At 42.9% G+C, this 14,222-nt stretch overlaps 1 protein-coding gene across 1 annotated transcript in view; it reads left to right on the forward strand.

Moving 5' to 3' along the window:
* The first annotated feature begins 866 nt into the window (after window positions 1-866).
* The window catches only part of igsf9bb (immunoglobulin superfamily, member 9Bb), a 111,709-nt gene continuing 98,353 nt past the window's right edge, over window positions 867-14,222 (forward strand). The window contains exon 1 of the mRNA XM_071924514.2: window positions 867-930. Within this exon, the coding sequence (XP_071780615.2) occupies window positions 867-930 (64 nt within the window). The remainder of the gene's footprint in view (window positions 931-14,222) is intronic.

Here is a 14,222-nt window from a genome sequence, read left to right on the forward strand (position 1 = left end):
AGAAACAAGAGGTGATTGGGGTTCTAGACTTTGTAATGACTTTAATGACCTGCATAAGGAGCTTAATCTTACTAAATCTGTAGCATCTTTAAAATCACTTCTTAAAACATTTTTTTTTTAATCAAATTGCTTTTATGTAACTTATCAAATTTATCAAATGTGTTTGATTTCCTTTTTATGGTTTACTTTTATTTTTCTTGCCTTGTTTTTATATTTCTTACCTTGCTTGCATGCATTTGCTGTTGATTTTCTTTTTTTCCCCTTTTCACTAATTTTTATAGCACTTTGGTAGGCCTACTGTGCTTTGAAAGGGCTATAAATAAAGATGATGATGATTCTGATTATAGTTATAATGATGATGATTATTATTACTGACTGTGTGAAAAAACTGATCATGAGCAACCAAGTCTCTTTCTCAACGTCGTGAACACTTCCAAATTATTGCTTTGAACAGTAAAGTCATTCCTACGGTTATTCCCATAAAACCTGAATGCAGCACTGGTTAGTGCTCCTGCAGGAAAACCGACAGCACAGACAACCAATCCCTGGCCGAATCCCTCCCACGTCCCCCAATGAAAAGAGTGCGGAGGCGGGACCGTGGTTATCTAAATGCTCGGGCTTGGTTTCACAGCGTCGTCCGCTCTCGTCCCATTGGCGCAGGTGATCTGTCTCAGGATGCGAGAGGAGAGCGGAGGAGAGGGGAAGAGAGCGGGGAAAGCGCCGATGGAAAAGTGTACCGGGCTCGGTTAATAAGAAAACAGGATACCGGCCCGCTTCAGTCGTCCTGGGCCACTCGGCGATGACAGATTCATCGAAAGGGGCACTTTGAGATATGATGAGGTTTATTTCTGGTCGGCAATAGTACTATGATTTGGTATGTGGCCACTTTGATAGCAAGTGTATTCAGCACCCGAGGAACGGCAGCTCAAGGTGAGTCGAAGTGCAGTATCTGTTTCCAACGGCTCTTTCTGCTCAAGTTTTAAAGGAGCTTTTTTAAATGTGTCGTGCTTGTCTGTTAAATAACTTTGAATATGTACCGCTTGCACGTTACATTTTTCACACTTTACATCATGAAGTTCATACGTGTATCTGTGTTTATCACCGCACCTGACTGTAACCGGCATATGAAGAGGGAAATGGGCCGGTTCACCGTGTAATGAATTATAATAGAGCTTTACCGTGGATGAAAGCAGAAACTCCTCTGGCTAAACCTGTTAAAAGATAGGACAGCCTACTTATACTTACTGTGATACATGAAATCGTTGAAATGCATGATTCTGAGTGATAAATGGCAGTAACGGAGTTGTGACATTTTAGATATTTGGACTGATGTGTTGGCCTCATAAGACGCAAGTTTTTCTCTCGTTTAGCTTAGGACATTTTGCGGGTATTTGGGCTGCAGCAGCCTGCACTTAATAAGCTACACACTGGCTGGCTGCCAACATTTCGTCAAATGTGAACCCAAATGTGATTAGTATGGTGTGCTGGTGTAGACGTCATTAAAATGCTGTGAGTGGATTTACCTCTTCCTAGGGAGCTGTTCCCACTGTAGCCCACCGCTACCAGTTTTGTCCACTAGGAGGAGCACTTCTTGGGCAAGCACTGCATCATGGTGAATTAAAACGGGTATCAGGGCACAGGCATGTGTGCTGCAACATTGCTGATGTCTTTGCTGACTTATTGTGAGCCTGAAATCGTCCTAAGTTATTACCTAGCCTTTTGAAAACAGTAGTTAGAGACTCGGTGGTCCAGTGGTTCAAAGAGACCACTCTTCACCCAGGTTCAAGCCATCCTCCCTGCTGTAGTGTCCTTGAGCAAGACACTGAATCCTTACCAGCTCCAGGGAGGCTGTTCTGTAGCTGAGCCTGACCTTTGACCTCGTTGTGGAGGCGGGAAAAGCGAAAAGATTCTTTTAAAGAGCCTGTTTATATCACCTTAGTGGTTCTCATTCAGCCAGCACCTCAGTAAAAGAGTACAAACCTAGCTAGGATCAGCTTCACCTTTCACATTAAATGAAATGACCCAGTGGATCTAATTTGGCAGTCTTACTCAGAAAACACAGATGCATAGAAACAAGTGTTGGCACCTTTTAATGTTCCAGATGTGTGCCTGTACTACTTACAACGCCTTCTTCTTACATCGTAGTGACAGTGCAGTGGTGTCACACTGAACTGCCTGTGCACCCTAAAAACTTTTCACTACTGCTATACTTTCGTCCCCCTCCCTCACTACCACTCATCTCCTACCAAGAGAGAGGAGGAGGAGGAGGAAACTGGGACAGCTTCTGCGCTTCAGCATCACATCATGAGATGCCAGTTGATGGTGATTCACACAGACAGATGTTCTCTAAAAGCGGCGTTTTCATCGCTGTGTGTAAACTAGAAGTTGTCATCAGCGTTCAAGAAACGGAATCTTACAGGTTTATATACATAGATTGCGTTTTTGTACTTATCTGTAGCCTGGCATGTGATTGGTGTGTGCTGGGCAAACAATTATGTAATGCAGGCTACTTCCTAGAGAGAGGATACACTTGAGCGTCGTCCGCCAAAAGAGGGAGACTTAAGGAGATGTTTTAAGCGGCTTCCCTCGTCTTCTCCGTGGCAGGCGACTTGGCAGAGTGAACGCCAACTTCTGGATGGCAGAGGAGGAAAGGAGGATGTGCTGGAGGGAACGGGGGAGGAGTGACTGTGATTTTTTTTTGGTGCTTTGGGGAGTAGATATGGTCCCTTTAGTCAGTCAAACCAGCTCCACTGGTTTCCGCATATGGTCCCTGTCCCATGCTTTAACACATCGATGGAGCTCTCAGCACTCTGTAGCATCCATGCGTGTACACACAGGCACACACACACACACACACAAACGCACACGCAAACACACACACACACCAGCAGTAGCTGCGCAGGGCGGCATCCTTCTGCCCGAGCGCTGCTGTCTCAAGCTGGCAGCTGCCAAATGCCTCGACTTTTGCCAGTGATAACCCTGGACCCGAGCCAGACGGCCTTCTCTCTCTCGCTCACTCTCTCTCTCTCTCTCTCTCTCTCGCTCTCTCCATTTATGCCCGGCTCCTCTCCTCACTCCCCCCCTCTTCTGTTTCCTCTCTGCCTGTACTTGTTTCATCTCTCCCTCCTCTCGCTTTCTCTGCTGTCTGACTCAGGTCCTCGCCGCCCTCCCCTGCTCGTCTCCTCTTCCCGTCTGTCTGTCCCGTCTTGCCGCCTTCCTCCTCTCATACACTCGGATGGACTCGCTTCCCCCCAGGTTTCAAGTGGCCTCTCTCAGCATGGCTGGGTGGCGGAGAGAAGGGAACATGGTGGGTTGTGTTAATGGCGCGCTCCACAGCAACCGTCTGCTGCCATACGCAAACACACTTGTTACCCCTACCCACGCACACACGCGCTCACACACACACACACTCTCTCTCTCACACACACGCGCGCACACACGTGTCAACACACAGCCATCCCCTCGGGGAACAGTGTGTCTTTAACCAGGATGTGAACATATGCCCGCTAACAGGCTGTCTGCCTCAGACTAAGTTGGACTAATTATGACTAAGCTGTGAGATAAATGCCACAGTGATGCTCGATAAATACATATGCCACGACATGCCAAGAGGGCTGGGCACCGGTGGGGGTGGGGTGGTAGTGTGTGTGTGTGTGTGTGGGGGGAGGGTGATTGGGTTGTTTGGAAGTGGGAGGTACAGTAGATAGGAACGGTGGAAGCACATCTTGTATCTGGATTGTGTCTAGATATGATTTAGCTGTATTACATTTACACATGACATGACATGACATGTGGACTTCTCTTTCTCGTGCGCCAAAATGCAGATTCCCATGAACGTCACCTCCTCCCCTAACATTTACATCCTTTAAAACTGACAGTGAACACCCCGTCTCACTTGTTACCCATCCACGAGTATCCTGACAGTCCATTTCTGACAAGTATATTACTATCTGAGCTTTCTGCTGACTGTTTGATTCGCATGCCTTCCTGGTTGGATCCATACATGCAAGTTTATTTCCATTTACATAGTATCTATATGTGGATTACATTCGCACTGTGACCACCGCTGAAGCTGGTTTGGGTGATCGGATCTTTAATGCTTCTTGGCTGCATTTACACCTGGATTTTCTGCCTTTTTGCTCAATCTGATTACAATCCGATCAGCCAGGATGCATATTAATGCCAGGTGTAAAGGGAGTCTATGTTTCTTTGAGTTAAATTAGATTTATCTGGAGCTCTTAAGCTACAAAAAAGTGCAATGCAACCTTTTTCTGTTTTCCTTTTTTTTTAACTTCTCTCTGTGATTGTGTCAAAGTATGTGTTTTTTTAATAAGTTGTGTGTGAATGGGGTTGGCAAGGACTGCTGGTGCCCCACTAATTTAGTCCTATAAACTTTGTTTGTATCCGTGCTTTTTGATGATCCCTACAGTATGGTCACATAATGAGTGTTCTCCCTGTAAGTGGGTGGCTGCTTGGCAAAAACAAAGCTGCTGACCAATAAGATGAATACTGAGGCTCTAGATTGTCTCATTCACAGCATGGAGTTTAATGTCGTGGGTGGTCAGTGTTTTCTGAGTGAGTTGCGTGTCGAGTGTTTGTTCAGTGTGGTTTGAAACGCATTTGGTTTTCATCTAGAACTAGACATTTTAGCCAGTCATCTCTGAAGTGTCAGCACAGTTGACAAATTGCAAAAGTTCCTTTCCCGCCTCAAAATGGCTTAAAAATGAAAAATCAGAATCACTTTATTATTTATTATTTATTTATGCAGAGACATTGACAACTTCCGTAGTAAACACATTACATGCAGCATGGTACAACGACAACAGTGCAAAACAGATGATAGACAGTAGACTATACATATCATTCTACATATATACTGTACATCCAGCATTCAATATGTGCATTCAAGAATTATGACAGACAGTATAGTTGCAGCTGTAGAGAAAGTGTCCAGCAGTGCATTAGTCCAGTGTAAAACGAGGCAGTTACACTCAGTAGAATGAGTTGAAATACCTTATGAGTATTATAGAGCATATACGCAATTCCTGAATTTATCACACAAATAAACACATGACACAAACACTGGCTAATTCATAGTTAAGGTGAATTCCCAGGTTTTAGGCCAACTTTCCACTTCTACTTTGTGGTGCGCTTTGCCTCTGATCTGCCTACCCATTTGGATCAGGGTAAATCTTATCTGCATCCCAGAGTCCATGAGTCCATTTCCATGCTCTTGGGACTTCAAAGGCTCACTTCCCGTGTGCAGTGTACATGTTCTTTCACGCCCAGCCTCCCAGACTGGGAGTCTGTGTGTGGGTCTAGGTGTGCATTTCTCCTCACTGGAGACGAGTTTAAACTTTAATCAGAGTAAGATGGCATACACAGAGCCCCGTGGCTTCAGATAAAGTGTTTCTCTAATACCAGTATTCAACTTCCTGGATTGAGGTCACACATCCTGTAAAAATCGGAGGATGCGTCTCAGCTTAAAGCCTCTTGCACACCGAGCCAACGTTTTCCAACAGACCTCAACATTTCTAAAGTTGGCAGTTGTTGGTTGTTAGTTTTAGACGTTTAATTTTCTCAATGTCAACTCCATCCATGTTGAGCTGACATTCTCTAACCATCTTGATGTGGTTGGAGAGTGGTTGTATGTTCGTTGCATGTGCTATAATTTCTTGTTTGTTTTGAGATTATTCTGTTATATAAAATAGAAGATGAAGAAGATTGATGACATCTATTTTTCATATTTACCACAGATTTTATTTGTTTGGTTTGTAAATAATATAATGGATATGATGAAATATTATAATTGAACGTATTGATTCCTGTTCACCCACCTGGGTGCTCCATTTTGCAACACACAGCATTAGTAAGAACACTTCCTACTTTCCGCAACTCCAATCAATGCCAATTGAACATGCTGAAGTTGAAAAAATGTTCCTGAACAAACACTAATAAACACAGACGCATGGGACACGCTGACACAACACTCTTGGCTGTTGATGTTGTAAGAGAATGTCTGAAAGAGAAACCTTGTTGATTACCATTTGTGCAAGAATCACAGGAGTCAAAATTGTTAATCTCTTCTCAGAATCAATAATTTAGTAGTTTGCATAAACTATATCAGAGTAAATACCACATATTTTTCTTGAATGGAGATGTTCTTGAAAATGGAAGTGAAATCAGTTGAATAATCTTGCAGCATCTTTTAATATTTCTATTTATACTCAGCATCCACAGTTAATGGGTGCTTATGCAGTGACATGGTAATCTGCTTTGGATGGTCCATGTTGCATGTAGGGGGGAAGCCTTCTCCCTGATTGAGCTTGATGAAAAGTAGCACCCCTGTTGCTCGGGGCAAATGGCACACTCCATAAAAGTCACCAACCTTCAGATGTCAATCAACCTGGTATTTGGGCCAAGGAACATTGACTGGGGGCTGCCGTCAGGCCCCCAAGGCCCCAGCATCCTCCATTTTGGTTTTTTAGTCTGTTGGGGGTGCTTGGCTGGATTAACTGATGGAAGAGATTGTCGGCAAGAGATGCTTCATGTGTAGCTGGATGTAGATCCTTGTGGAGCCTTGTCAATTATGTATGAGGAGTCCATAGAGCTTTGGTGTAGTACTAAGGTCACTGTGTTACTATTTCAGGCCTGTCAACCCAGAAACACACCTAATTCATATTTGCAAGATAGTAAATAGCCCACATGTTTTATTCATGTTGCAGGGGTGGACAAACTATTAACTGCATTACCTGTCACTGGTGTCTTCCAATTCTTCAAAGCTCTCAAGCTTACTGAGAGAGAAGTTTCCATTTTTATGCATTTACAGGTGTAATGAATCATAGATAAGATTGGACGCTAGAGCCTTGTTACTGCAGTCAGGGAATACAGAATGGTCACGCCATCAAAACATCATCCAGAATATAAATGCCGGTTTGAGGTGTAAAGTCATGGAATTTGAAGTATTTGCCCTCTACTTATTACTGTTGACTCAGAAATGTACACTTTCAATTCCTAACTTTCAATTCAATAAGTTGGGAATAGAAATGTCGAATGAACTGATGTTTGCATTGTAAAGTATCTTCAAAGTTGTCAAAATGTCTAAAAACTTCACCGATATCAACCAAATTGTAGGTTCATAGGTTTTTTTTATATCCCATAGATAAGCATTATCTTCAATTATAAATTTACAGAACCGTAAACACAGCAGATGATTTTGCCTGAGGTTTTCAGTTAGTAGCTGGAAGCACTCTGCGTTTGGATTGCTCTGTGCCATCATTCAGTGTCCTGGGGTTATCAGTTAAGTCTCTGTAGGGAGGAACTAGCTTATCTAGTATTGTCTTCCTGTGTAACTTTAATTATGTATCAACCCAGCAAGGAGCAGGGAGGGAAGAATGTTTGGGTGCACAGGCATAATGTAGCATGGATGAAGACACTAGCTTTCTAGTAGTCTCTTGGCTCATATACAGACAACTGGTCTATTTTATCCTGGGCACGCTCTCTTGCAACTCCCCCACTGCTACTCCTCAGATCTTTGAAGGATTGAAAAGGCACGATAGTTGGGAGCTGCTGATCAGTACATGTATGGTATAGTTATCAGAATAAGATTCGACAATGCCCGCCAATCCCCAACCACATTAAGGGATTTGACTTGGAGCGGCACTTGCTTTAGGCTTCTTACACTACTAGGTGTAGCTCTTTTATCAGAAGGGCATTGCTCTCTTTTATGTGTTCTGACTATCTCTAATAATGTCCTTTTGCTGACTCACCTTTAAGCTGTCCAACTAGTAATTGCTGGAGCCCTGGTGCTGCAGTCCGGGAATACAGAATGGGCACATCATCAAAACCTCAGGGACCGTTTGAGTTGTATTGGCATCTTCTACTGCCTTGGAATTTAGGAAGTATTGAAAAAAAGTTTCCTCAATAATTATTTCTCTTGATTAGAAATGTGTACTTGTACAAAGTTGTATTTCACTTTGGAAGAACATTGTCATCAGTTAAGGTATGTGACTGGTCACTCTGGGGACAGTACCACTTTCTTACTTTCATTTTTGAAAACCCAGTCCAAAATTTGGAATTTGAATACAAGTCTGCAAACAAGAAAAAGTAGAGTAGATGATATTGTTTCAGTCTGTGTCCCAGATCAACCTTTTCAAGAAGTAATTTTGTCTGTGTGCAGTTGTCAATATTGAGAGTCATGGTAAAGAGTGTGAATGCCGGTGATGACAATGGATCCCTAGGGCAGCAGATATCGACTGCGCCTGAACATGGTCCTGGACCTATAAATATTCTACTAAAGTGAAATAGGTATCATTTTAAAGTTGTACAAACATTTTTCTGTACTTGCGTCCCCCAGTAATTCCTTGAACATTCAATCAGAGACATCAGCTGCCCCTGTAATCAGTAATCATTAGTGATGTAACCCACTGGATTTTGTTGTCTGTTGCACCTCTCCACCCATTGACATGACCCATCTGGCTAGGTGGTATGGGTAATTATTTAAGCCATGCTAGCCATGCTACCCCATTCATGCTTCAGATAAGGGACAGGCAGGCATGGAATTATGAAGCTTTTGATTTCCATGTTGATGAGCACATTGATTGATGAGCAAAGCGAAAGAGCAATGTGACTTAAGAGAGAGAAGGAACAGTTTGTGAGTGTGAGGCATCTCCCTCGTTTGCTGCTACTGACTTTTTTGAAGTGAATCAGTATGTTTCCTGTGGATGCCAGCTTCAGCTTAAGTAGTGTGTGGAAGATGGGCGTGACCAGCGTGTCATGCTTGGGTTATTGTCATGCACTGATGATGAGAGAAAATCACAGTCTAGTTGATAATGGTGGAGATAGCTGGCTAATGAAATCACACCAGATAAGCATATTAAAAAAAGATCACTTACATGGCACTTAAATATAAGTTAGATATCACTTTGTCATTAGTGTGAATGGAAAAGTTCTCACTTTGTCAGGTGAGTAGAGTATGCATCATCTGCATGTGAATTTTGGAAACCCATGCTGAAAAGCACAACCTAACTGTACAATAAACATTTAGAAGATAATGTGCAATAATTTAAAACATTAGAATACAATTAACAATTGTGAAGAGCTGGTTACTGTTTGAACACATTTATCTTAAAGAGGAGTGGTTGTGTCTCTTGAGAAATGCTGGCCACTACCAAATTTTGAAATTTGAATTATTAGTGTGCTTGCCGTAGGCAGGGCACACTCTTACTATCTTGCATACTTATTATTCTTTTTATTCTTATTCTTCTTATGGACAAAAGTTGTGTATGCTACTCCTCCTACAGTTTTTACAGTACATAGACATATTAGACATCAAAATGTGCGGCTCATTGAGGAATCGTGTGCTATTACTTTTCTAAGAGATCCATCATAAGCTCTTTGAGATATGAATGATTAAATGGCATTTTTAGACGCAATACACACCCATTGTAAAAGGATGAGAACCTGAGAACCGTGTGGACTCAATCACAGGATCACAGAGCCAGAAATTTAAGTTTGGTTTTGTCCTTGTTTCTCCGCGGAGATCGGGAGGCTCCCACACAGTAGCTGAAGCTAAGGTAGAATCAGATCAGTATGGATGTATTTGGACTTTTATTCTGTATATTAAAAGTCTAGTGCAGAGTTTTTAATGGCTGGCTTGATGCATTTGGGACAGAGGGACCGCGCCGCGGAGATCGGGAGGTACGTTAGCTGGCTTCTCACACACAGTAGCTGAATCTAACTGAAGCTAAGGTACACACACACAGTATTGTGGTTTCTGCGCGTCGGCCGACGCTTAACGGAGCTTCTCACGAGCTCAGTTTTTAAGCTAGAGCGGAGCTTTTTTTATTAGCGGAAAGTAGACATCCAGACGAATACGTAGGTACCAGCCATGTTATGTAACATAGCTCCAAAGTCGGCGAAGTTTTTGACAAAGGTAAATGGGCATGACTATTTTCAAACGGGTCCCTTGACCTCTCACATCAAGATATCTGAATGAAATTGGGCTCATTAGAACCGCAAGAGTCTTAGCTTTACAGCCATATCTGACATATGTCAGCTACATAGGGTATATGAGCTCCAGGGTACTAAAGACACAGTGTTCTGCATGCAGTGAAAAGATGTTATTCTCGCCTTTTTTTCTTTCCCTATTTCTGCACACTGTGGTACCTAAACAGTCATGGAATTGTAGAAATTGGGTATGGCTACAAAACTGAGACTCTTGTGAATCCAAAGAGCCCAATTGCATTCATGTGTGATGAAATATGGCCTCATAGTAACCATTTCAATGTGATGACAGCATTTTTTTAAACTTGACCTTACTGTATAAAATGACTTGAAATTAAATGGTCGAGCTCATTCATGTCAGTGCTTCGACACAGCCAGCAGATGGCGACAGAGACCATGAGTTCCCCACATGGGCTTTCTGTCAGCCTCGGTGCTGTCTTTGTGATGCGTTTAGGGTCCTTGGAAAGCTGGGAATCTGTAGTTTCGTTCGATACCAAACATGTTGCTGTGGAGTGATGAGAAAAGTTTCCCAGTGCCTTTGAACGCAACTGGCTCTGTTTACTGAGTCTACTCTGTCAAAATGCTAACAATTGCAATGCTGCACCGCTTAGCAAAGCTAGTGAACGCCAAGTCTAAGGGCAGGGGCATTGCAAGGGCGGCAAGCACACTTAAATTTTCTTTAGAAAATTTAGCCTTTTCTAGTTTCAAATGCTACTGCTTGGTGTTCTCTTTATTTATGGCAGCATTGTGTCTTGTCCATATAACTGGCCAGTCATGCACTTTATAATGTTGCCTAAATTAGATTACTGGTGTTGCTTGAAATCACTCCTTTGGTTTGTATGAATTCTTGTGTTGCAGGGTGATTAAAGGGAAATGCATAGTGTTAAATTTGCTCTGTGCACAATGACTAGTTTCTTCCTGGCAGTTCTGGGAGAAAGTGGTTATTTTTTGTGAAGTGGAATGGAGTCTTTTTTTCCCTGTATGTCCCGTAGATTATAGGCCTCATTAGCACATCGTTCACAGCTGCGTGGGGCTTGCAATTGGGCATATGGAAAGACAGATGTACACAGTAACGCAGTCCCTGATGGGCAGAGAAAGCTTTATTCCAATCAGTGAGTAGGGACCTGTGAAGGACACATGCAGGAACATGAGAAATTCTAATGAAGCTACTGGAACATCTTGGCAACTTTTGTTTTCTATACTTATAAAAGATTTCTAAAAGATCAGCTTTTCGGGCTGGGCTGGACTGCCCTGTGGTTTAACATATTGACAGGTTAACATTTAGTGCAGATGCCCGGAGGCGTTGCCAGACTGGCCCAGACATCACTAGGGACACCTAGTCTCACATCTGACATTTGTCTTCTCAGTGCCAATAGCTGCTCCCGGTTTTCCATTAAAAAATACCTAGGTCTGATTTAGAGGTTGGGTGAATACCTGTTGAGCGGAAAAGGTCCTCTGTTTGCCCTTTAGCCCTCAGGTTCCAATGCCTGTCACTTCTCCAGTTCGCCCCATTCAGTCTCCAACCACCCTGAGATCTTGCGGCTCTCTCATTAACAACAGTATGGCCGTCGAATGGCAGGCCTACGGTCTCTCTTTAGGCTTGCCGTTTCCTTTGGCCTTGTCACTGTATATGGATGACATTACAATAAGCTCCTGAAGTGATCCTGACATCGCTCGTAAACAATGCAAGTGCATTCTGCCTCCAGTTTGTGTCTGCACTCACATTCAACCCAAGTGCTCAAAGAAAAGCCTTTCCTTGAGTTGACAGTGTTTTCCTGTTCTGCTTAGAGATCCCAGTCAGATAGACACTTGGTGTCCACAGTACAAGGCTTCTTTATTGTTGCGCTCAGCCACTGTCAGTCTTACAGATGTAGAGACATATACACAGGCTGTCAGGCAGAGGAGGCAGTTAGATGGGACTTTGAACTAGCACTTGGATAAATGCATGTGTCCACTTTGCTAGGCAGTGCAGCATGGCTAACTTGCGACTGAGAATGTCAAGGAGTTGGACATAGGGGTTTATACTGTGCAGCGTGGTTTTCTGTGCTGCATATCTGTGCATGTTTTGAATGCAGACTTTTTGCAATATACTGTTCTATGCATGTTTTCATTTGGAGGGTAACACAGTTTTTCAATGTGTCAGTGTGGTCCCTAATGTGGGTTTTGGTAATGGCTCTCTGTTAACATACATAACGGTTGCACTCTCCTGTACTGTGTGCTTTCTCAGAACACTGTACTCCATCGTGCCCCCCCCCCTCCACCTCCCCTCCACCTCCCTGCACCCTGAGCTGGCTGGCTTCCTCTCCTGTCTCATCTTACAGCCTGGCCCACTGATGCAGCACAGTCAGCTTCCTCCACGCTGACTTCTCCAGACCCATTAAACATTCATTGGCCAGGGCCATAAGATACCTCACCGTAGCCCCGGCTTTGCTACTCCAAATTCATCCCAGGATCTTAGCTTCACATCTTAACCCCCTACCGCAAGCGACGAGGCAAATTCCATTGGCATGGCTGCAGATGGGCCCTGTTGAAAGGGACACTACAAAATGCATTGGGTAGACGGATGGATTTATAGTCTGGGTGCTGGCCTTTGTAGCACACTATATGATATATGATCTCCTCGCCTCTGTATGGCAGCGGTGTTGGAGTACATGAATTGATACACACTGCAGTGGATACCACAGATACATCATTGTTGCGGTTTGCAATAATTAGGTCTAAAATAATAATTTAGTTAATAAGAGTAGTTAATGATTACCAACATGTTTGCAGTTTCCTCTTTATTTAACTGTGCTTTCAGTGGAGGTGGAACAGAACATGCCAAAACAAATTTAACCACTGGATACACCACGTCACCACCCTTAGGTCATGTGAACCAAATCATGTTTGGTTTAATAAATAGAAAAGTAATTGTGGTCGGGTAGCTCAATGCTATAGCAGCTGTAGCACTTTGGTAGGTAACAAGCAGTAGCCTTCTTTGCTAATTCAGTAATGCCTTTTCATAAAATATAATATAGGCCTATTTATTTATGTCTCTTTGGGTGGAGCAGTAAGTAAACTGCCTTAATTTTTTATCCTTTTTACAATTTTGTGGTTAAAAAACACTTTGTCATTAAAATTGCTGTATCCTCTTTAACGTTTAACATGGATTACAATTATTTGTGCTATGGAATGCAGTTGTTTCGGGCCAAGTTCCTATGGCAGTACCCATGACTCTCCATCACCCCTACAGGCTGGTAGATCAGCTTGCTTGCCTCCATGGCTGGTTTCAAGGTGTCAAGTAACAACTTACTTAGCGTATTGCTGACATTAACTGTTCTAAATCTTTCCATCAAAAGGTCACATCACTGTTATCCAGAAAAGAAACCATGCATGTCATGTGAGGCTTCACTGACAGACTCTTCAGTAAAGTCCAGAAATGACTAAATATCACAGAGCAGCTGGAAGAGACTGTATGCCAAGCAAGAGTGTGTGGTTTTGTATGTGTGCAGCAGATGAAGATTGTGGAGAGAGAGGGTGAGCAAAAGAGTATGCTTCTTGGAAAAAAAGTAGAGATGAAAGAAAATCATATACATGTATAATGTATGCCTACCTGTGTTCTGGAAAGGTAGAGTGCACCGTGGACAGGAGGTGAGCAGGGAATACCTGTCATGTATAAATAGAGATGTGTTAAGAGAGTTAGAAATGTGTCTCCTCTACCTCCAGGTAAAATTTGCTTACTATGAAGATTGGACAGCAACATTTTGCCAGCAATGCAGGATTTCTGTCCTGCATCTGCCATAGATCCAATCATAGTTTATAATCTCATGTAGGAGAGTATGTTCAGTATCTCTGCCACACTTGTGAGGTTTGCAGTTTCTCCCTCCCCCCTCCTGTCTTCTTCTGCCAGAGAGTGTGATGTAATGATGAGGCGTCCACTAGTATTTTTTGTAATTTAAATTGCAAGATTGAGTACAAACTTGCAACATGATGTGTGAATATGTAATTTTTATCAGTTTGTACCAAGAGAGCAAGGGAGTTAGGGCAAAATGAGTAACAGAATTATTGCACCATTGTCAAATTTGGTATCCTATTTCCTATGTTGTGGTTTCTGGGTGTCTTTCCCCTCAGTCATCCTGTTTGACCTGATGCCATGACCTTGACAGAGCAGTGACAGGCACCACATTACGGCCTAATAAGCAGCCGTGACTACCCGGGCATGTTTGCGTCCTTGAGCA

This window comes from Centroberyx gerrardi, chromosome 11, assembly GCF_048128805.1.
Source record: "Centroberyx gerrardi isolate f3 chromosome 11, fCenGer3.hap1.cur.20231027, whole genome shotgun sequence".
Lineage (NCBI taxonomy): Eukaryota > Metazoa > Chordata > Actinopteri > Beryciformes > Berycidae > Centroberyx > Centroberyx gerrardi.